Source organism: Myxine glutinosa, chromosome 6, assembly GCF_964187855.1.
Source record: "Myxine glutinosa chromosome 6, kmMyxGlut1.1, whole genome shotgun sequence".
NCBI lineage: Eukaryota > Metazoa > Chordata > Myxini > Myxiniformes > Myxinidae > Myxine > Myxine glutinosa.
The window spans coordinates 28,059,646-28,080,955 of record NC_136266.1 but is presented as its reverse complement, the minus strand read 5'-3'; the positions used below and the strand labels follow the sequence as shown (position 1 = coordinate 28,080,955).

The 21,310-nt window shown below is 46.6% G+C and overlaps 1 protein-coding gene across 4 annotated transcripts in view; it reads left to right on the top strand.

Annotated features, from left to right (window-relative positions):
• The window catches only part of LOC137429354 (protein PALS2-like), a 729,474-nt gene that overhangs the window by 648,426 nt on the left and 59,738 nt on the right, over window positions 1-21,310 (top strand). For all 4 annotated transcript variants that reach the window (XM_078779703.1, XM_078779704.1, XM_078779705.1 and 1 more), the window contains one exon: window positions 19,207-19,368. In XM_078779703.1, coding sequence (XP_078635829.1) covers window positions 19,207-19,368 — 162 coding nt within the window. The remainder of the gene's footprint in view (window positions 1-19,206; window positions 19,369-21,310) is intronic.

The window sequence follows — 21,310 nt, the reverse complement described above, 5'->3', positions numbered from 1 at the left end:
ATTCACTGTTTAATTCGATCATTTTTTTGCCACCTTTCTTAATTAAGCCACCCCCACCCCCTATAGTATAGGTGGAGGCTTATGCAGTACATGTTGTAAGGTTTGTATCTACAATTAGCGACCCCGATTTTTAATGGTACCCCAGGGCTTCTTAGATCCCTCAGAGTGCCAAACCACCATTTAGTTGTTGTTATAAAATCCTGCATTCCTAATTTCCAAAATTTCAGAGCTGTATCTGGGACTTTTAGCATGTCAAAATAACGTCAACCCTGTATACTTTTTATTCCCATTATTGATGCAAAATATCATTGCGAAAGTCCTCTTACATTGGCAGAACAAGGGAGAAAAACATAAATGGTGGTTTATTACCCCTAGGGGTGTAAAACCTTGACCTTTGACCCAGAGGGATATGATGTAAATTAAGTTTAAGTGCACATTGTTGTAGGCCATTGTTACGGATTCGTCGCTTCCACCTTTGTTGTTCTTATGTTATATACTTGTAGGATTTTTAGTTTCAGGTAATATTGTTGGTAACATTTCTGTGTGAAATGGAGATGACTTTAGTAAAAGGTAAAAATTAATGTTTGGGAAGGCAAAAGGAAAACGCGGCAAAGAAACCGGAAGAGGGGAGAGGAGGAGATTGGAGGGAGAGGAGACGGCCATGAGAGAGACAGCCGTGAGTCGCATCGTGGCTGCAAGCGGACTTTTTTGATATTGGTTGTGAATGAGTTGAGGCTTCCCGTGAAAGGGATTGCCTGCGACATCGTCCTATATTGCGATTGCGATTGCAATTAAACATGCGTCTCAGGTTTTATTACCAAGCATGAGCTATTGTTGGCGGCAAAGCAAGAGCCTCCATTACAGGCCGATCCGCCATTTTTCCTCGAGGAGGCCGTCCGCCTGGTGCATCGTGTTTGGTCATTGGGATTCCCATATCGACATCATCGTGTGGATCGCTGTTAGTTTTCCATATCGGCTTAATCATTGGTGGACGGGGGGAGGAGGCGAATGTATTGCGCTCACCTTTTGGGGGATTGTTACCGTGCAGTCAGTTGCCCGACCTCCCACCTCGTAACTCCTCATCCACAGCCACGCCGATACCTGCCTATTGTTCATGTTATTCTGCACGACTTCGACCTTCACCCAGCGTGGAGATTTGTGCACGGACTTTGGGGAAGGTTATGTTCCACTCACGTTTGGCGTATCGTAAGTTTATTGCTTTGAGAGCATTGGGGAATGATGGTACCATCATATGTAATTTTCATTTGATGCAAGTGATATTTTCATGGTACTTTCTTTAAGAGTGTTATTATTGTGTATGTGAGAGTTCTTAATACAATTACTTGTTTCGTTCTACACAATTGCATTGGTGTGGTTTTACCATGGTTTATTAGAACACTCAAAATAACAAATCCTTCTGCCGCGTTCCCTCTCGATACTCTGAGGGGCAGCGTTTGGGGAGGTAACACGTAATACCATCTAGAGAGGGCAATTTCGTGCTGATCAGACAAACCTTAGTTTATGTTATAGTGAAAATGTTAAAATGGCTATACTTAGGTCATGATATAATAAAATTAGGTCAAGGTCAAAAAAAACATCAACCCCACATACTATCTATTCACATTATTCATGCAAAGTTTCGTTCCGAAAGTCCCAGCTGACTCCGCAATTTGATACATCTCAAAAATTGTGATTGTTGGGAGTGCAAGAAGAAAGAAAAATCATACTAATAATAATTTTCTAAATGGTGGTCTGGTATTCCTAGGGGTTTTTTCTGAGCTGGCTGGGACTTTTTTACATCATACCCTCTGGGTTAAAGGTCAAGGTCAAATAGCGGTCTGAAAAAAAATAATTTTTGGTCATCGCTCTATTTTGTCAATGCGGAATCTCAGGCTGTCTGGTCTTTCAAAATGTTCCTGCATCATAAAAGAGGACATGCTCTGAAGTTGTGCACCTGATATTTGATTAGTGTCCTTGACCTACCTTTTTCAGATTGTGACCTAATTAAGAAAAACACTTTTTTCATCATAACTTCAATAATTTTCCTCTGATTTTCATGATGTTGGATTTTCTGGATAGATTGGAGATGGGGACACCTTTTCTTAACTTACACACTATCCCTAATTGTTGAAGGTCACATGGTGCGCTGAACAGAATATGCAATCATTGGATTGTGGGCCAATGGTCATGAGTGATCGCCAAGGGTAAGCCTCCAAGGGGAGGATTACCCTTGGCGATCACTTTGTGATCTCAGAAATCTAGTTTCTTTTTCTTCTTTCTTCTGCAGCACTTGGCAATTTTGCGATGATTGGCTTGAATCGTTACTGCCAATTGATGAAGTTCCCCCTTTAAGTTAGAGCAGGAATTTGTAATTTTTTCAAGGCACCAGCGATAACACTTCTACTCTTTGCGAAGTGCACCATGGCATTTTTAACATCCACCATTTTTAACAGAAGGAGGTGTGGAGATTTTAATAGTATCAAACGGGATGCCAGTTTCATGACCATCCTTAGATGGGACATATTGATTTATTCGCCCTGCCTGTGAAAAACCAGGGTGAACATTCATATATCAATTGGTCGAGATTCAAACCCAGGCTAGACAGCTCAGAGGTGAGTGTGCATACCTCTAGGCGATCCTACTAGCTATTTTGCTGCACTCTTTCATTAGGAACCCTTTTGGTCAGGATTTACCTCAACTGTTTCTTTTTTTGCCCTCTCAACCACACTCCTCCCCCAAGACGCATGTATCTGAATGAGAAATACGTATATTGTTGAAAATATCATTATCATATTTCGTCATTGTATTACTACCCTTTAATTGAACGGGATATTGTTATGAACCACTGGTAAATAATCATAAAGCAGAATTCATTTGAATGCCATCCTGCCCATCTCTCTGCATCATTTTAATTGGTGCAGACTGTGCATGAAGGTCACCCACACACACAGGTAGGCAATGTGGTGGTAGGGTTGGTGGAGGGGGTGATGTGGATACATGTAGAAAGAAACAAATAAAGGTATGTGGGAGTGTTTTACATAACAGGCAATACTCTGCCATTGAAAACATAGATGAGACAAGGGGTTATTTTCGTTGTTTCTTTTTGTGGAGGGTGGAGTGGTTGATTGTGGCTTGTATTCATGTGAGTAGCATGTTCACGCTTACAAGACCCACATCTTCGAGAATCATAACATTTCCATATATCCAAATAGCACAACATGCACACACTGCCAACAGATCACACCCATTCAACTCCACATCAACCCACCATTGCCTATGTCTCTATACCCCCTCTATCTCCACTGCTTCCAGGTACCCATCCAATTATATCTTCAACCTCTCCAAAGTATCCCTACCACAATCACATTTCCAGGAACACCATTCCATACATTACCAACTCTCAGTGTGAAATACCCCTGCCTTGTTTTTCTCCCATCTCTCTCTCCTCTTTAAACACTGATTTCACTTTATAGGTTGTACTATAAATTATTTGTATCAGGATGCTTGTTTTTACAATAATTCCTTATAGTGTATGAGTATAAAACAAGCAAAAAAAAAAAAAAAAGTCGAAATAATCGAATAAACAAACTTCACATGCAGTTCCAGGTTATTCACAAAAACAAATGCCATTTGGAATTATCATTAATATGAAGTCTATTATTCGAGGACCCGAATGCATATCTCAACGTTGATTTATAAATAAACATCGAAAAGAAGCTGAAAATACTTGAAAATCTACCTGCGAGAATGGGGTGTGCTCAACGTTGATTTATAAACGTTGATTTATCAATAAACCTCGAAAAGAAGCTGAAAATACTTGAAAATGTACCTAAGAGAATGGGGTGTGCCTCTGCACAACAGAATATTTCGAGAACTTTCTGATCAATTCACCCAAAAAGATGATATCTTTCAGCCCGTACTGCAAAAACTCCCGATGACCTGGGCCCGTGCAAGGCCTGTGCACGAGCTGTGGGCGGCACGTTCTACCCGACCTCCATGATCATCCCTGTCAGTGAGTGGACTTTGAACATTGTGGGATTACCTTGCGTGAACATGGCAGGCTGGGTGATTTGTTTACTCGACATCTGTAATTGGACAGACGATGCCGTCATTACCAACATTCAGGTAGATTTCCCAGAGGGGGACGCAGTATCTGGTTGCTTTTTAACACGGAGGAGCAGGTCATATCTGGGGCTCGTGAACGAACAGGGTAAGTTTAAAATGATGATATTTACTATTGATCATGTTATTTCTCATATGTCCTATATTTCCGTGAGTACGATTTTCATTTATGAACAGAACAGTTATGGTTAACCATCATTAAATTGCCACTCTTTCGTCTAAATGCTAAAAAAAATTGTTTTAAAGACAATTTGAATTGCACATTTGACACTAGTACCGGCAGGTTAAAAGTGTCGAGAGCAGAACCGAGTCAGTGAAAAAACATACGCAGAGCATGCGCAAAAGGCCGCGCTCATTTAGCATTCATACATCATTTTGAAAGTCCCATATTGCTTTGCTTTACTGGTAAAAGAAAAAGACACATTTTCATTTTTTTTCAATGATTCCCTTTGGCCAGTGACATTCATGTCACACAATATAATTGGGGAATCATTGGAAAACAAATTCAAAAGCTCTCCAGATATGTACTACCTGATTAGGCCCAGGTATAGGTATGCTGGTATGGGGGTTGTGTAGGGGAAGATATGGAATATCATTTTAATTCAGTGTCCTGCTGCCTGAAATGTAGAATCTTTGTACACAAAACCACCGCTGTGGTTTGCTTGCACAAACAATCGTATTTTCTCTTTATTTCCAAAACTTGGAGAAACTTTGACCAACTGTAGATTTATAGCCCAGGTGCAGACCTTTTTTTTTTTCTTTTTTTTTTAACGTTCCACGTCATCAAACAGATCAGCATCTCGTGCTCGAATCTCCAGAGATGTCGGGAACGTTGCTGTTGCTGATTTTCCTGTGCTAACAAATACTCGAAAGTCAAAAAACAACTCTGGAGAACGACGAATAAAATCTTTATCAAGGCCGCGGTTGCTGTGCCGATAAACCGACTGGGTTCACATCACGTTCTATGTGATGTAAGCATTGGTAATTGTTGGGGTAACTCTGCAGTGTAGACCCATCAGCATCCTATTTAGTCTAAATCATATACATATTAATATATATATACATACATACAGTGCATTCAGAAAGTATTCAGACCCCTTCACTTTTTTCACATTTTGTTGTGTTGCAGCCTTATACTGAAATCGTTTAAATTCATTTTTTCCCTCATCAATCTACACTCAATACCCCATAATGACAAAGAGAAAACAGGATTTTAGAAAGTTTTGCAAATTTATTAAAAAGAAAAAACTGAAATATCACATTGACATAAGTATTCATACCCTTTGCTATGACACTTGAAATTTAGCTCAGGTGCCTCCCATTTCTCTTGATCATCTTTGAGATGTTTCGACACCTTGATTGGAGTCCACCTGTGGTAAATTCAATTGATTGGACATGATTTGGAAAGGCACACACCTGTCTATATAAGGTCTCACAGCTGACAATGCATATCAGAGCAAAAACCAAGCCATGAGGTCGAAGGAACTGCCTGCAGAGCTCAGAGACAGGATTGTGTCGAAGCACAGATCTGGGAAAGCCTAAAACAAAAATTCTGCTGCATTGAAGGTTCCCAGGAGCACAGTGGCCTCCATAATTCTTAAATGGAAGAAGTTTGGAACAACCAGGACTCTTCCTAGAGCTGGCTGCCTGGCCAAGCTGAGCAATCGGGGGAGAAGGGCCTTGGTAAGAGAGGTGACCAAGAACCCGATGGTCACTCTGGCTGAGCTCCAGAGATCGTGTGTGGAGATGGGCGAAACTTCCAGAAGGACAACCATCACTGCAACACTCCACCGATCTCGGCTTTATTGCAGAGTGGCCAGATGGAAGCCTCTCCTCAGTGAAAGACACATGAAAGCCCGCTTGGAGTTTGCAAAAAAGCACCTAAAGGACTCTCAGACTGTGAGAAACAAGATTCTGTGGTCTGATGAAACCAAGATTGAACTGTTTGGCTTCCGTCACCTCTCTTACCAAGGCCCTTCTCCCCCGATTTCCACCATTAATATGTATATTAATAGCCGAATGCACCCGGCGTTGCTCGGGTTCTTTTTGAATGAATTTACTTCTATAATAATTCAGCTTTTACTCGCGACCATAGAAGATTGACGACTATAATTCAGCTCAGCTTTTAATTGCGAAATGAGCCCAGCCCGACCGAGGTGGCCTCGACCAGCATCGCCACCTAGCCGATAACCTTCCCGGGGCCCGTTCCGACATGTTTTGTTTTGGAGGTTTCCTCCTATCGTTCACCGTTCAGGAGATTAGCACGTGCAGACAACCAAACAAACAAAGAAACAAAAACTTTCTTTTATATATACAGTCACGTGAAAAAGTAAGTACACCCGATGTAAAGTTTTGACTTTTTCAACATATTTCAACATACAGCTATTTGATCTTCATTTCAACAATATTGAGACATAAAGGTGATATTGTAGCGGCTGCCGCTGAGTTTTCACAATCGCCTTGCACCTATCAAGGACGCGGAGCGATCACCATGCCGGGCTCGTCCAGGACGCCCAGGCCCACGCTCAACTTGCCAGGCCGCAGCCAGGACGCTGGGCCACGCCCCCTGGCGCCGGGCCTGGGCAAACCCCCTGGCGGAATAGATATATATTGCTGACTGATAAACGGTTTTTCAGAGTGCCTGAGTGTTTGATTTCATTAAAGCAACTCAGATGAATTCTAGCTTTTTGTCGCGTCCATTCTTCCGATCGACGTGGGAGCCCCGGCTCCTTCATTGGTGACCTATCGACATGGACACGGCAGTCGCCCTTAAACTGCCTACCTTCTGGGAGGCTCACGCGGCGGTTTGGTTCGCACAGGCGGAGTCCCTGTTCGCCCTGCGAGGCATCACGGCCGACGACACCCGCTTCCACCATGTGGTAGCTGCGCTCGGGTCGGTTACCGCGGCCCGCGCCCTGAGCCTCCTCGAAAGCCCGCCAGCCGCTGACAAATACGGCGCGATTAAGAAGCTGCTCCTCGATGCTTTCGCCCTCCCATCGGCGGAACGCGCACGGCGCCTGCTCGATCTGCCTGAGCTCGGCGACACGCGCCCTTCCGAGCGCATGGACTACATGCTTTCACTGCTCGGCGAGCACTCTCCGGCATTCCTGTTCCGGGAGCTGTTCTTCCGTCAGCTGCCTAACCCGGTATGCCTCGCCCTGGCAAGCACGACGATCACAGATCCCCGGGCCCTTGCCAGAGAAGCCGACAAGATCTCCGCCGCAGGACAGCGCATCGTAGCGGCGACATGGGACCCACCGCCGTCCGACGCAACACCCAGGGCGCCCGAGCACCCGGCACGGTCGACGGCCGAACTGCCGACGCCATTGGCGGCCGCTCTACCGAGCCGACCACCTCCGGCACGACGACCGAGGCCTCCACCTGACCAAGCGTGGTGTTACTATCATGCCAGGTTCGAACAGAAGGCCCGGACATGCCGACCCCCGTGCACCTTCGGCAGGCCGGGAAACGGCCGGGCCGGCGTTCATTACCAGCCATGAGCGCCGGCCACACGGGCAACTTACTGTTCATCACGGATAAAGCGTCCGGACGGCGCTTCCTGTGCGACACCGGCGCCCAACTGAGCGTCATACCCGCCTCTGACCAGGACAGGCAATCCGCGGTTTGCGGCCCCTCCTTAGTTGCGGCCAACGGATCGACTATCCGCACCTTCGGCCCGCGCAACGTCACCCTCTGCTTCGGCGGCCAACGCTTTGCTTGGACGTTTGTAACCGCCAACGTGCCCGTGGCTCTGCTAGGCGCCGACTTCCTCTGCGCACACGGACTGCTGGTGGACGTCCAACGGCGTCGTTTAATCAACGCTGAAACCTTCAGCTCCCTGGTATGCACATTGAGCAGCTCCGCGCCGACCGAGCTGGCATGCGCCGTCCCGGCGGCGAACGAGTTTGCTCGCCTGCTCACGGAGTTCCCGGCCCTCACGCGGCCGACGTTTTCGGCCGTCGCAGTACGGCATGGGATCGAGCACCACATACCAACCACGGGCCTGCCGGTCTACGCCAGGGCCCGCCGCCTCGACCCAGCCAAGCTCGCCGTAGCGAAGGCCGAATTCGACGCGTTGGAGCACCTCGGCATCGTGCGGCGCTCCGATAGCGCGTGGGCCTCGCCACTGCACATCGTGCCAAAGCCGGGGGGTGGATGGCGCCCGTGTGGCGACTATCGCCGTCTCAATGACGCTACCACCCCCGACAGGTACCCGATCCCGCATATCCAAGACTTCTCCGCCCGTCTGGCGGGACGGGTCATTTTTTCGAAAATTGACCTCATACGGGGATATCACCAGGTACCTGTCAGGGCGGCCGACGTCCCTAAAACGGCAGTCATCACGCCGTTCGGCTTATTCGAATTCTTGCGGATGCCGTTTGGTCTCAAGAACGCGGCTCAGGCGTTCCAGCGCTTGATGGACGGCGTGCTGCGTGACCTGCCGTTCCTTTTCATTTACCTGGACGACATCCTCGTCGCCAGCACGTCCCGGGCCGAGCACCTCCTCCACCTCCGGACGCTGTTCGAGCGCCTCAGCGAGCACGGCCTCATCGTCAACCCGGCCAAATGCCACTTCGGCACGACGGCCGTTGATTTTTTGGGCCATCACATCACCAAGAACGGGGCCGTGCCGCTGCCAACCAAGGTCGAGGCCATCACCACGTTCCCGCGTCCCCGCACCATAAAGGCCCTGCAGGAATTCCTGGGAATGGTGAATTTTTATCACCGCTTCGTGCCCCGCGCTGCTCAGCTCATGCGGCCCCTCTACGAAGCCCTCCGGGGCATGCCGGCCAAGCACGACATCGCCTGGTCCGCAGCAATGGATGCGGCCTTCCAAGGCTCAAAGCGGGCCCTCGCCGACGCAACACTGCTCGCTCACCCGGTGCTCAACGCTCCCATCGCCCTCACCACGGATGCCTCCGACTACGCGGTGGGCGCCGTACATGAGCAATGGGTGAACGGGGTTTGGCAGCCACTCGCTTTTTTCAGCAGGCAGCTCCGGCCGAACGAGCTCAAATACAGCACGTTTGACCGGGAGCTCCTCGGTCTACACCTGGCCGTCCGCCATTTCCGCCACCTCCTGGAGGGCCGACCTTTCACGGCGTTCGTCGACCACAAGCCGTTGGTTTACGCCATGGCCAAGGTCACGGAACCATGGTCGGCCCGCCAACAGCGCCACCTCTCCGCCGTGTCGGAGTTTACCACGGACATCCGGCACGTCGCCGGCAAAAACAACGCCGTGGCCGACTGTCTTTCCCGGGCCAGCGCGAACGCGGTCCACCTGGGCGTGGATTTTGCGCTTATGGCGGCGGACCAAACCACCGACACCACGGTGCAAGCCCTCCGGGCGGCGGACACGGGCCTCCGCCTGGCCGACATCCCCTGCGCGGACACTGTCCTGCTCTGCGACGTCTCCCAAGGCCAGCCTCGCCCCATCGTGCCCGTCGCCTGGCAACGCCGCATCTTCGCCTCCCTCCACGGCCTTTCCCACCCGGGCCGGAAAGCTTCCCAGAAGCTGGTGTCGGCGCGTTTCGTCTGGCACGGCCTTCGTCGGGACGTCCGCGATTGGACCAGCACCTGCACGGCCTGCCAACGGGCCAAGGTCCACCGACACACCCAGGCCCCGCTGGCACCTTTCACCGTGCCCGAACGACGTTTCGACCACGTCAACGTGGATCTGGTGGGCCCCCTCCCCCCGTCACGGGGGTTCACACACCTGCTCACCATGGTGGACAGGACCACCAGGTGGCCGGAGGCCGTTCCCCTCGTCTCCACCACCACCGCTGACGTGGCGCAGGCTTTCATCGCCACCTGGGTCGCCCGCTTCGGCGCACCGGCGGACATCTCGTCAGACCGCGGTCCACAGTTCACCTCCGAGCTGTGGGGCGCGGTCGCCCGCAACCTGGGGATCAAGCTCCACCGTACTACGGCCTACCACCCCCAAGCAAACGGGTTGTGCGAGCGATTCCACCGCTCCATGAAGGCCGCGCTCATGGCCGGCCTTCAAGACGTCGGGTGGGCCGACCGGCTGCCATGGGTCCTTTTGGGCCTTCGCACGGCCCCCAAGGAGGACCTCCAGGCATCCACCGCCGAGCTTGTCTATGGCCAGGTGCTACGCGTCCCGGGCGAATTTGTGCCCGACGCTACCAGTCCCTGGTCCGCAGCTCACCAGCGCTCGGACCTCCAGGAGGCCGCCCGACGGTTTGCCCCCGTGCCAACATCCCACCACGGTGACCCCCAGTCCTACGTCCCCCCAGCACTCCGCACAGCGGAGTATGTTTTTGTGCGTCACGACGCACATCGGTGGCCACTCCAGCCGCCGTACGACGGGCCCTTCCGGGTGCTGCGACGGGACGACAAGTCGTTCGTCATCGACATCGGCGGCAGGTCGGACCGGATTGCTGTGGACCGCCTCAAGCCGGCGCACGTGGACGTCGACCACCCACCACGGGTGGCCCTTCCGCCGCGGCGAGGCCGTCCCCCGTCCACGGTGCCCCCCACTCGACCACCCACCACCTCACCGGACCCCCTCCCACCACCCGCCAGGGGTCGCTTCGGCCGGGTCATCAGGACCCCCCTCAAATTGACCCTGCCGGTGCAAGTCGATTCTGGGGGGACGTGTGTAGCGGCTGCCGCTGAGTTTTCACAATCGCCTTGCACCTATCAAGGACGCGGAGCGATCACCATGCCGGGCTCGTCCAGGACGCCCAGGCCCGCGCTCAACTTGCCAGGCCGCAGCCAGGACGCTGGGCCACGCCCCCTGGCGCCGGGCCTGGGCAAACCCCCTGGCGGAATAGATATATATTGCTGACTGATAAACGGTTTTTCAGAGTGCCTGAGTGTTTGATTTCATTAAAGCAACTCAGATGAATTCTAGCTTTTTGTCGCGTCCATTCTTCCGATCGACGTGGGAGCCCCGGCTCCTTCAATATAATATAACAAATATCATGAAACATTTACATTTTGTAGTCCATTGTATAACTTAAATAAACATAAATGCAAATTTTGCATGTGGAAAAAGTAAGTACACCTCGACATTTATCACTACTTCAAATACCTAAAATTAGAATTAGGTGCACCAGCTCAGGTGCAAATGATTAGAACATCGTTGGAGAGGATCTTGGAGGAACCTGTCTTATTTAAACCTCAGACATTTAGTTTGGTTTGTTCTTTGTTGTTGAAGTGTGCGGCGTCACCATGCCTATATCAAAAGAGCTCTCTGAGGCCTTCAGAAAGAAGGTTATAGATGCCTATGAGTCTGGGAAGGGATTTAAAAAGATCTCCAAACAATTTGAAATCAATCATTCGACTGTCCGGAAGATCATCTACAAGTGGAGAAGATTCCAAACAACTGCCAACTTGTTCAGGCCAGGCCGCCCCAGCAAGTTCAGCCTGAGAGCAGACCGCAAGATGCTGAAAGAAGTCTTTAAGAACCCCAGAATGTCATCACGGGACCTACAGGTAGCTCTTGCCACTGTTGTTATCAAAGTGCACAAGTCTACCATAAGAAAGAGGCTGCACAAATTTGATCTACATCGGAGGTGTGCCAGGAGGAAACCTTTGCTGTCCAGAAAGAACATCAGGGCAAGACTAAAGTTTGCCAATGAACACCGAGGCAAAGACCAGCACTTCTGGAACAATGGCTCTGGACAGATGAGTCAAAGGTAGAGCTATTTGGCCACAGTACCAGAAGACATGTTTGGCGAAAACCAAAGACAGCATTTGACCACAGGAACCTGATACCAACTGTAAAGCATGGTGGTGGAAATATTATGGTTTGGGGCAGCTTTGCTGCATCAGGGCCTGGGCAGCTCACCATCATAGAATCCACTATGAATTCTTCATTGTACCAGAGGGTGCTTTAGGATAATGTGAGGCCATCTGTCAGAAAGTTGAACCTCAACCGAAGGTGGACCTTGGAACATGACAATGACCCTAAACATACCAGTAAATCCACCAAGGAATGGCTGAAAAGAAAGAAATGGAGGGTTCTGGAATGGCCAAGTCAAAGCCCGGATGTAAATCCCATCGAGATGTTGTGGGGGGATTTGAAACGAGCTGTGCATGCAAGAAACCCCTCAAGCATCGCACAGCTGAAAAAATTCTGCATGGAGGAGTGGGCAAAAATTTCTCCCAGTCGATGTCAGAGACTGGTAGAGAGTTATAAGAAACGCCTACTTGATGTTGTTTCTGCCAAAGGGGGCAATACCACCTATTAGAGCCAAGGGTGTACTTACTTTTTCCACATGCTAAATTTGCATTGATGTTTATTTAAATAATTACACAACGGACGACAAAATGTAAATGTTTCATGATATTTGTTATATTATATCACCTTTATCTTTCAATATTGTTGAAATGAAGATCAAATAGCTGTATGTTGAAATATGTTGAAAAAGTCAAAACTTTACATGGGGTGTACTTACTTTTTCATGGGACTGTATGATCTAAAGAACAGCTCATATCAGTCTTCAATTGCATCCAATATTTACAACTTTTCTTGACAAATAGTTAATGTGTATACATCAATGGTTTTATTTAAATCACTCTGTTATAATGTATTTTCCATGATTTCCGGCTTTTTAGCCAACAGTGAAGTGCAATGTCTGCTTGTGTGTAAAAGGGTTCTGAATCCTCGGCAGGAGATGTGGTATTGATAAAGGTTATGATCCTCATTGATCAGAGAGAGATGTCGTTCCGTATCGCCAAAGACTGGAGGAAAAATATTCCTCTGGCAAACGCCCAAAATAAAGTGGCTATGATTGGTCCCTTTAAAGAAATACTTGAGTATTGTAATGAGAATGAAACAGATCTGTTGATCTTGGAAAGACGTAAATATGATCCAGGATTCTTCAGTCTTCATATTGTTTATCCTATCCTTTACATAATGTTCTCACTTCAGTCTTGCTAAGGATTTTTGTACATCATCGAAATGGAACTATAAGCACACAATACTTGGACATGCTTTTTTAAAGCTAATATGTGCAAATGAATGTCTTTAAAATGAAAATGTATGAATTAACTAACATTTTAATGTTTTTACGGTGTAGACAGGACAAATGCCATCTGGAACAGCGTTTCTCTGTCCCTATGTCCCCACAAACATACACCAATCAGAGCTGAGGATCTGGTCACATGATGGGGATGTTTCGGAACCATTACAGTTGCATATTTTACTGAAAGGAAATATAATAACCTGTGGAATGTTTTGGGGTCCCAGCGGGTGTCGTGAGGTAGGTTGGAGGTTTCAGAAATTCCTAAATACAATTATGATTTAGAAATGAGATCGACATGGACCTTTCTCCCGAATCCGGAAGTGAACAGATGACGACAGTCGCTGGTTTGATAATATCTTGATGCAATTGTGATTTAACATTGTATTGTCATGTCACCAGCGATTAAGACTACTGGATGATGAATGGCCGAACGTTTTAGTCCGGAGGCAAACTACCGAATTTTTGGCAGTATGACGCGGGCGAGATGGAGGCTACGAAATGTTTACCTGAGGAAACACACGGGTTTATTCCCAAACCCAACACCATGCAAACAAGACAAGGAAAATTCAACAATAATGATTTTAATGAAAATATTGAAATAAAAACTGAAGTAAATTAATTTCCTAACATGAGGATCCTCCACACAGATTCACAACACACAACAGGGGAATGATAAAATAAAAATAAAATCCCTTCAGCCGGCACTTAGCTTGTCCAACGAGATCGTTTGGTGAGGTCGGCAGTGGTGGCCAAGTCCAACGCTTCCCGCGCCTGAGCACTCAATATGGTGCCGACCGAAGACACGAGCACACCGAGCCGTGAAGCGAGCTGCCAAGACGGCCCTCTCAGTGTTGCCCACCACTGTTCAGGAGGGACAGCGTAGCCTCCACCCTTGCGCCAACAATAATCGAAGCTCCTTAACGATCATCACAGAAAAACGCTCTCCTCAAAAGCACACAGAATGGCCAAGCTCTTCACCAGGACCAAGAGAGACATGCTCTTTTATTCTCTAGAAATTTCTAGATGACCTGCCACCGACCAATGGCGAAGCTCTTTCCAACTCACCCCATGCTCCTCTCGGCCAATCATGACCTTCAGGGGCGTGGCCTGCCGGCTCTTTGTTCACCTCCCAATCACTCCACTCTGGGGGCATGGCCTTTTTCCTTATTAGGTCCTTTTGGCAGGGCTTAGTCCGATCGGCTATGCTTGGGTTCTGTCGGCGGTTGTTGTTTAATGGCGGTTTTCATGGCCGGCCCCACTAGGAAAACTTAAAGGGAAAATTGCAGAGGGAAAATCATATACTGGGGAAAATTAGCCTTAATCCCTACACTAATTAGCACTGCTTCACCCCTTGTGTGAAGACACATAAACAATTTTAAGCTACAGTTTCCCTACATCGAGATTTCTCCTACGCATCCATGGTCCATGCTATAATTATACAGTGTTACCTTTCCTATGGGATCTTTTTACCTACCCCCCACAACAGTAACAATGTTTTGACATATTAATATTATATTATTAATTTGTGATTGGAATGATGAATGATGCTGTTTGGAATGGGAATATAAAGATATTGAGTTTAAAGCAGAATGAGGAAGTGACGTAAGAGTTTCCATCCGTGACATTCGTGGATTCCCCATTGGCAGTTTCGCCATTGACTGGATATAGCAACATTCAGACTGGGTACGTTTTTTGAACAAGTCATTCAATAGCTTTTTAGACATAGTCAATGCCTGACGTTCAACTGAAGGTGGCACAGGAATGTGTAATTTATTGGTTCATCGTTTACCATTCGCCGTTTTTTTGACCTAAGTCATTCACGAACCGGCTGTCCCTGCATGGTCTAAAAAATTTTAATACTTACATTATTTGCGAACTGCTGACTGGTATTCCCACCCAGGTAATACTATCCTCTTCAACGAAAGTATCAAACAAGCCTGGCTATGCAGTTCGATTATTGGTCTTATTTTTAGCAGAACTTAACATAAAATGTTTTGGTTTATTTAGACCTGTTGACAATTTACAGTTCTTCTTCTTCCTTCTTACGCTTTTAAAAGGGGTGAGGCCAAACAGTATCAAGCTTCTGCCTTGCCTTGCCCACAATACTCCTTCACTTCCATATGTCCTCAAGTATCTCTTTCCACTCTCCAACCACCCCACGTTATTGATATCCCTCATCACACAATCCTCCCATCTCAACCAGTCGACATCTTTCCCTCCAACCTTGCTCCCTCAACCTATCCGCTCACTTTTCCATTCTCTCTTCCTCCATCCGCAACAAGTGTCCAGCCCACTCAGCCCGCTTTATCCACAGAAAAACCTTGTTCTTTTTTTTCCCACTGATCTCAGTTTGCACAATTCTCCCCAGGCAGTTGAATTTTCATTGAGACAGGACTTGAAGCAGCCCTCGGCATAACCCCAGCCAGTAGGTAACCTTGAAGCAAAGTGCCGGCATTTCTTGATGAAATGCGTGAGGCAGCTCCAGTGAACTGTGTCCAGGCATTCTGTACACAGCAAAGGTCAAGTTTAGCCAGAACCAATGCATTGCACATACACAACCCCATCAGAAAAGCAATGGCTGTATTTTAAACACTATTCAATCTTGACAGCAAAATGGAATTTCATGCACTATTTATTCAGCTGGTGAAGATGACATATCTGACTCGAATGGCATCCTTCTTGTGTTGCTTGAATTTAATGCTATTGTGTGAAATGCTTTTTATCAGCAAGGGATATATGCACTCACATGGATATATGTAACCTGGAGGTATATGCACTCACCTTTGAGGTGCCTAACCTGGGTTTGAATCTCGACCCAGCTATAAACTGTCATCCTGTTGTTTTGCAGGTACGGTGATTCATCAATGTGTGTGCCGTCATCAATGTGTGGACATTAAACTGGGTGTCCCCTCTGCTGGCATTAGTTGGTGGATGTGAAAGAACCCATGGTGTCCTTGGCCAAGAGAATGCGAGCTATCGCTGGCAACATGGCCAAATTCCAAATTCCTACTTCGTCAAATGTCAGACCTTGCCAGCCGGTTCATGGAAGTCCTGGGTTAAAAATACCTCCCTTCCCCCTGGCCAACCCCATAAGAAAGTGGGAATAATTGTGGCCATTGAAGGAAGAAGAATAAGTGAAGAAAACATTTTCCCAGTTACAGCACATGCATCACGCAATGAAAATGTGGAATCCTTAAATCCAACCCTTTTTGTACTGTGTGATGGACTATGGTGGCAAACTTCCTCCCTTCAGTACTCCCTTTTCTCCCCTACGTTATCTTCACACCAGGGTTTCCCGTTCACTAGCTCCAGGATCCCCATCCCACACCTGCCCGTGTCCCTTGATTACGTGTCTCCATTAAATCCACCCCAGTCCCCTCCCCTCCTTGCTTCCTTTACTTCTGGCATCCTACTTGCTTTTGCACCCACCCCTCTTTGCCTCCCTTCCCCTCCTGCATCCCGCCACTCTCTTCTCCCCCTGTGTCCATGCCCCTCTCTTTTCTTCTGACATCTAAGCACCTTTATTCTCTCCATGCATCCCAGCTTCTCTGTTCTTCCCCTGCGTCCCATCCTGTCTCATCACCCCCTACGTCCCAGCCCTTCTCTTCGATAATTCCACAAAGCCTGGAAAAAGTGTGACCACTCTCATTGATGTCAGAAAACAACATCTGGCTGAACTCTCAAACCGCTCTCCTTCTTCAAAGATTTGGTGATGCCTTGTTAAGTCTGTCCCTGGAGAATACTCCCCCCTCCATCCCTTCCTTACCTCAAATGGCACAACCGATGACTCTGCTCATGAGAAGACCGAATGCCTCAATTCCGTGTTTGCTTCCACATTTCGTGTACTCAAGCCAATACTGCATACATCTTCCTTACAATCATTCTTTTTGGGTCAGTTTCCATATGCCTGGAAGTTAGCCAACATCAGTGCCATACACAAATATGGTGCAAAAAGGATCCTGTTAACTGCATGCCTATTAGCTTGCTTCCAATTATCAAATCAAATTCAAAATCAATCAAATCAAATCGAAATTATCAAAAACATTAAATCCTTCCTTTTCTCCAACGGCCTAATCGCAGACCATCAGTTCGGTTTCAGGCCCGGTCATTCTGCCCTAGACATGCTGCTTCTACTCTCCCAACAATGGATGGAAGCTCTCAAGCTCAGACATGAGATCAGGACCATCTCTCTGGACATACCTCTAACATTTGATATAGTCTGGCACGACCCCTTAATCTCCAAACTCTCTGCCTATGGCATCCCAGGCCACCTCCTCTCATGACTCACTGACTTCCGCATTAGTGTGCAGCTCTTAACGGGATCCTCTCATTTCCTCTCCTTGGCAGAGTCTTGGGCCCAGTTTTGTTCCTAATCTTCATCAATGATCTTTCTGGGTCCGTGGAAAATCCTGCCTATCTACAGTGCATTCAGAAAATATTCAGACCCCTTCACTTTTTTCACATTTTGTTATGTTGCAGCCTTTTGCTGAAATCGTTTAAATTCATCTTTTCCCTCATCAATCTACACTCAATAGTCAATACCCCATAATGACAAAGAGAAAACAGGATTTTAGAAAGTTTTGCAAATTTATTAAAAAGAAAAAACTGAAATATCACATTGACATAAGTATTCATACCCTTTGCTATGACACTTGAAATTTAGCTCAGGTGCCTCCCATTTCTCTTGATCATCTTTGAGATGTTTCTACACCTTGATTGGAGTCCACCTGTGGTAAATTCAATTGATTGGACATGATTTTGAAAGGCACACACCTGTCTATATAAGGTCTCACAGCTGACGATGCATATCAGAGCAAAAACCAAGCCATGAGGTCGAAGGAACTGTCTGCAGAGCTCAGACAGGATTGTGTCGAGGCACAGATCTGGGGAAGCCGACAAAAAATTTTGCTGCATTGAAGGTTCCCAGGAGCACAGTGGCCTCCATAATTATTAAATAGAAGAAGTTTGGAACAACCAGGACTCTTCCTGGAGCTGGCCGCCCGGCCAAACTGAGCAATCGGGGGAGAAGGGCCTTGGTAAGAGAGGTGACCAAGAACCCGATGGTCACTCTGGCTGAGTTCCAGAGATCCTGTGTGGAGATGGAAGAAACTTCCAGAAGGACAACCATCACTGCAACACTCCACCGATCTGGGCTTTATGGCAGAGTGGCCAGACGGAAGCCTCTCCTCAGTGAAAGACACATGAAAGCCCACTTTGAGTTTGCAAAAAAGCACCTAAAGGACTCTCAGAAACAAGATTCTGTGGGCTTTCATGTGTCACACCATGGCCTAGTTCCCCTGCCTCACACCATGACCTTATTGATGCCGTGGAAAACAAGGCCCTAAATATCATTGGGATCTCCCACGATGAAGCTCAGTGTCTAAGCCTGTTACTTTCGCTTTCCAGACAGGTTGGTGGCTTCTGTGTATTCTAGCACCTTCCTCTTGTCTTGCGCCCATTGCCCTCTCTTTACTCTGTCCCTCTCAGCTTTTTGCAGGTGCATATTGTCTGCAAGTCTCCCTCTTCCTGTTCCCAAAATCCAAGCTCACTGCTCATCTCCACTCATTTGTTCCTCTTTTCTCTCACCTGAGAAACCAACTTCCTCAGTTTGTCCAGTCAGATTCTTCCCTCCAGTGCTGCCAGACAGCTGTTCACCACTACCTCAGGTCATCTTCCATCCATCCTCTTGATCTCTTCTACCCAAATGTCCCCATTCCCAAGCACTCATTTTTCCAGGTTATTCTGATTTCCACCCTCTCTCACCTTTTTGTTTGTTCGTTTTTGATTGGTTTGTTCCTTTTCCATTTCATCTCTGCTTTGCCCTTCCTATTCTTGCTGTATTTCAGCTTTTGTGAAGCTTGTTCACCCCATGTGCCCATCTCCCCCTACCCTTGATCTCTCTCTCTCACTCTCACTTATACTCTGCTGTTGGTGTTTCCCCCTTTCCATTTTGTTCCCTTCTATTCTACTCCAGCTCTTCCATGAGTATCGATCATGTATACAAAAATAATTTTAAAAGGTGCTTTACCATGGAAAGTAAAAAGGTGCGAGTGCCCAAATGCACTTCACCTGTGTCTTATTATTGCAGAGTTTGACCAGCATGAGATCCTGCTGTATGAAGAGGTTGCGAACATGCCACCTTTTCAGCGAAGAACTTTGGTACTGATTGGTGCACAGGGTGTGGGCCGGCGGAGCCTGAAGAACAGGCTCATAGTGGCTGACCCAGCAAGATATAGAAGCACAGTCCCATGTGAGTACTGCTTTCCCCTACCCTTGAGCCTTTCCTGCTGGGTGGTGTTTTAAGATAAAAGTTGGTTGCGTTTTCATTGTTTAATATGGATACTAACAGGGATCTGCTGAAATTTCACATAATGTAAGATTTGACTCCAAGTCCTCTACCCTCCCACCCACATCCAACCTAAGTCTGAAACCCCCCTCCAAATCCCAAGTCCTCTACACCCCCCCCCCACCCACCCCCTCTTCCTCCCACCCAATTCCAAGTCCTCAACCCCCTTTCTGAAGCCCCCCACCCCCAATCCCAAGTCTTCAAACACCTCCCCACCCAACGTCATCAACCTCCACCACCCAAAGCCTCAACCCCCTCTGCTTTGGATCCCTTCTTACTCTCTGTTCCTCTCTGCCCTTCTACCCCAGGCCCTCAACCCCTCCCCCCCCCCCAAACCCCAAGTCTACAACTCCCTGTCCCAACCCCAAGTCCTTAGCTCTCCAAATTCTCTCCTCCCCTACCCTTCTCTCTGTCTTCCCCTCCAATACTCGCTGTCCTTTCCTCCCCCTTTCTTCTTCAAGTCCTCAACCTCCCTACCCATTTCGTCGTGTTCTTAACATTACACAATAATACACAAGGAACTTTGGCGCAGGAGGCTATTCGGCCCATTATTTCATTTCATTTCAATTTATTATTTTTTATTGTCCACGTGAAAAATGGAAAAGAAAATTCATCCGTCTGCAATTCAATTTAAAAAGGGTGCTTCACACCATTTTCACATTAAACATGTGAATTGAATTAGGCACAAATGATAGACTCAAACGACAGGAATATGAAGGTGAATACCTGAAAGATTGAAACATGCCTACGATGTTCATGCATTGTTCATGCATTGTTCTTGCATTGTTCATTAATTGTTCATGCATTGTTCATTAATTGTTCATGCATTGTTCCTGCATTGTTCATATGTTGTTCCTACATTGTTCATATGTTGTTCATGCATTGTTCATTAATTGTTCATGCATTGTTCATTAATTGTTCAACCATTGTTCATTAATTGTTTATGCATTGTTCCTGCATTGTTCATATGTTGTTCCTACATTGTTCATATGTTGTTCATGCATTGTTCATTAATTGTTCATGCATTGTTCATTAATTGTTCATCCATTGTTCATTAATTGTTCATTAATTGTTTATGCATTGTTCATTAATTGTTCATGCATTGTTCATTAATTGTTCATGCATTGTTCATTAATTGTTCATGCATTGTTCATTAATTGTTCATGCATTGTTCATTAATTGTTCATGCATTGTTCATTAATTGTTCATGCATTGTTCATTAATTGTTCATGCATTGTTCATTAATTGTTCATGCATTGTTCATTAATTGTTCATTAATTGTTCATGCATTGTTCATGCATTGTTCATTAATTGTTCATGCATTGTTCATTAATTGTTCATTAATTGTTCATGCATTGTTCATTAATTGTTCATGCATTGTTCATTAATTGTTCATACATTGTTCATATGTTGTTCATGCATTGTTCATTAATTGTTCATGCATTGTTCATTAATTGTTTATGCATTGTTCATTAATTGTTCATTAATTGTTCATGCATTGTTCATGCATTGTTCATTAATTGTTTATGCATTGTTCATTAATTGTTCATGCATTGTTCATTAATTGTTCATTAATTGTTCATGCATTGTTCATTAATTGTTCATGCATTGTTCATTAATTGTTCATGCATTGTTCATTAATTGTTCATGCATTGTTCATTAATTGTTCATGCATTGTTCATTAATTGTTCATGCATTGTTCATTAATTGTTCATGCATTGTTCATATGTTGTTCCTACATTGTTCATATGTTGTTCCTGTTCTCATTCATTTGGAACAATGCTAAAAGTAAATAAAAAACACTTTTAATTCACAATGTCACGAGATTCCATCATCTCACAATTCT